The sequence below is a fragment of the Anarrhichthys ocellatus genome, unplaced genomic scaffold (assembly GCF_004355925.1).
Source record: "Anarrhichthys ocellatus isolate YVR2014 unplaced genomic scaffold, GSC_Weel_1.0 scaffold6383, whole genome shotgun sequence".
NCBI classification, from domain to species: domain Eukaryota; kingdom Metazoa; phylum Chordata; class Actinopteri; order Perciformes; family Anarhichadidae; genus Anarrhichthys; species Anarrhichthys ocellatus.
Genome location: NW_022286357.1, coordinates 1 through 2918, shown reverse-complemented (window position 1 = coordinate 2918; position 2918 = coordinate 1). Strand labels below are relative to the sequence as shown.

At 44.9% G+C, this 2918-nt stretch overlaps 1 protein-coding gene across 1 annotated transcript; it reads right to left on the bottom strand.

Moving 5' to 3' along the window:
• Window positions 1-98: 98 nt before the first annotated feature.
• On the bottom strand, window positions 99-2332 carry LOC116380197 (myosin-7-like; the record flags this gene model as incomplete). Its single annotated transcript, XM_031842141.1, has 7 exons — window positions 99-345; window positions 421-564; window positions 1090-1185; window positions 1282-1386; window positions 1831-1910; window positions 2004-2094; window positions 2207-2332. Coding segments are annotated over 7 exons (654 nt in total), but the record flags the coding sequence as incomplete, so codon positions are not given.
• Window positions 2333-2918: the final 586 nt, after the last annotated feature.

The window sequence follows — 2918 nt, the reverse complement described above, 5'->3', positions numbered from 1 at the left end:
TGTACCGTTCAGTACTACACACTTGTACCGTTCAGTACTACACACTTGTACCGTTCAGTACTACTATACTGCTCTGCTGTACACCAGCTCTTATTCATACCGGCTTCCTTCGACACTTCCTCTACAAACCAGTTGACGATGCTTTACAGTGGAGACACAGAATCATATTGACATGGTTACAGTACAGCAGATGCAGATTCACGTGTCCCCCCATGATCCTGGACTACACAACAGAACCACGTCAGACTCAAACACACGGCAATCAGATATTGGAAACGTCACACGAACAGCAGAAAAACACTGAAGGTGTTTGAAGAGGCAGCAGAGCTTCATTCATTCGATGATCTGCTGAAACACAAACAGAAGATCAGAAACACTGCACGGCTACACAATAACAATAAGCGCATGAGCGGGCCTCACCATGGCGACCTTGCTGGTCTGCTCGCGGGTTCGAATCCGCAGCTTGTTAACGGTCGTCTCGGCGACGTCGGCTCTCTCCTCGGCGTCGTCCAGCTCATTTTGGACTTTCCTGAAGCGCACCGTGCTGCAGCTCACCTGCTCCTCCTGGTGGACACAAAGAGGAACAACGGCCGCGACGATTCAGCATTAAACCTTTCAATAACCACGTTCATTGTTCAGCAGAGCGGAAACAAGTTGTGAACACAACATTGACATGTTGTCAACTTTACAGTTGATTTGTAGATCTAGCAAACAGTTGCTTATCTCTCTTACATAGCAACATGTATATTCTCTCTCTTTTAGCTCTGTGGTTGGTCTCCACCAGCTCCTGAGGGAAACATCTGTCTGTCTAGCTGCTGAATGCTCCATCTGTTCACCAGCTGGTCTCTGACTGAGTCTGTCTGCTGAGCAGGTCGTGAACAGATTAAACCAGGACAGTAAAATTGAATCAATGAACTTAAACTTTCTATAAAGATTCATCTGATCATTCACTACCAGAGACACACAACCCATTGTCATTTCACACATTGTTATTATACAAAATATGTATTTAATTAAACTATTTCAACACTCAATTCTGATTTGTGACCTCATCATGTCAGTTTGAATGAAAGAACTCATCAGACTCACAGCGTTCTCTGTTTGTCTCTTGTAGCTCTTGACTTTGGTCTGAAGCTTGTCGATGAGCTCCTGCATCCTCAGCAGAGTCTTCCTGTCCTCCTCTGACTGCAGGGACACAAAGAGAACCAATAGAAACGCATAGAACCAACAGAACGTCTGTATGGACATAAGCAGCAGCTGGGTGATGGGAGGTGATCCGACCTGGTACGTCAGCTCTTTCACTCTCTTCTCGTTGCGACGGACTCCTTTCAGATACTCGTCGCTCCTCTTCTGCTCCATCATCAGCTCCGTCTGCATCTCCCTCACCTGAACAGAAAGCATCGCTCCTGTTTCATCCACTCAGGTTTACGTGCTGCTGCTTGGTTCTTAGGAAGCAGGGATGGGTATCATTAGGATGCTATCGATACTGCTTATCGGTTCTTTTTCATTACTTTGTGAGAAAAAAAGACAAATAATTAACATTTCTTTATTATTCTTGTATGTAAACACATTTTTCCATTTTTCTTCAGCAGCAACACATGAAGTTCGAAATCTTTAAAATAGGTTCAGTGAGAGGAGGTTTGAGACGAGGACGTCTCACTCTGGAACTTCTAAAGTACCGAGAGCAGAACCGGTAACTCCGGACAGTATCGATACTCCGGGTTTTTACTCATTTAGAACCAGTTCCTGTTTAGAAACGGGTTGTTAGCATGTTACTACTGTCTGCTCAGCTCCAAGTACTAGCGGGCCAACGCTGGCTTCAACACTCACTCTTGTCTCCAGCTTATGAAGCTGTTTCTTTCCTCCCTTCAGCGTCATCTGCTCCGTCTCGTCCAGTTTGACCTGCAGCTCTGCGAGAGAGACGACCACGACGTTAACATCAGCCCGGCAGGTCAACCTCTGTTGTCAACCGTCATTACAGAGTTGGTGTTTGTCTTTTGTACCTTTCACTGTGGACACCATATTCTTCTTCATTCTCTCCATCATACTGCTGCTGTCCTGCTCCTTCTTTAGCTCCTCTGCCATCAGAGCCGCCTGGTGAAAAACATGTTTAGAGGTAATGAAAACGTAACAACTTTAAAACGCAAGATAAATCAGGGTTATTTATGTGGTGGACAGAGGTCAGGGGTCAGAGGTCAGGACTGACATCAGTGATGGCTTTCTTGGCTTTCTCCTCAGCACTGCGACTCTCCTGCATGGCCTCGTCCACCTCCCCCGTCAGCAGAGACACGTCCGCCTCCAGCTTCTTCTTCTGGTTCATCAGACCTGAGTTCTGAAAAACACATGCAGGCAATCAATCAATTCATCAACAACCAGTCAGTCTGTCCAGAACATCTGTCCATTGAAGGATTAGTGCGTCAGTTCATCAATCTGTTAATCAATAAGGCAACTAATCAGTCCAACAGTCACTAAGCTGGTGCATCGATCGGTTAGTCAACCAATCAGTCCATCAATACGTTTATCAATCACTTTGTGGATTAATCATTAAGTCAGTAAGACCGTCAGTCTATTGATCAATCAATCGTTCAGTTAAACTTCTGTCAACATAAATGTCAATCAGTCAGTCAGCTGATCAGTCCATCAATAAATCAATCAGATAGTCAGTCCATCGGTCAATCTATTTACACATAACTCCATCAATCACTCAGTGAGAGGATCAATCAGTGAGTCAGTCCATCAATCAATGAGTCAGTCCATCAATCAATAAGTCAGTCCATCAATCAATGAGTGAGTCCATCAATCAATGAGTGAGTCCATCACTCACTCAATGAGTGAGTGAGTCCATCACTCACTCAATGAGTGAGTCAGTCCATCACTCACTCAATGAGTCAGTCCATCAATCACTCAATGAATGAGTC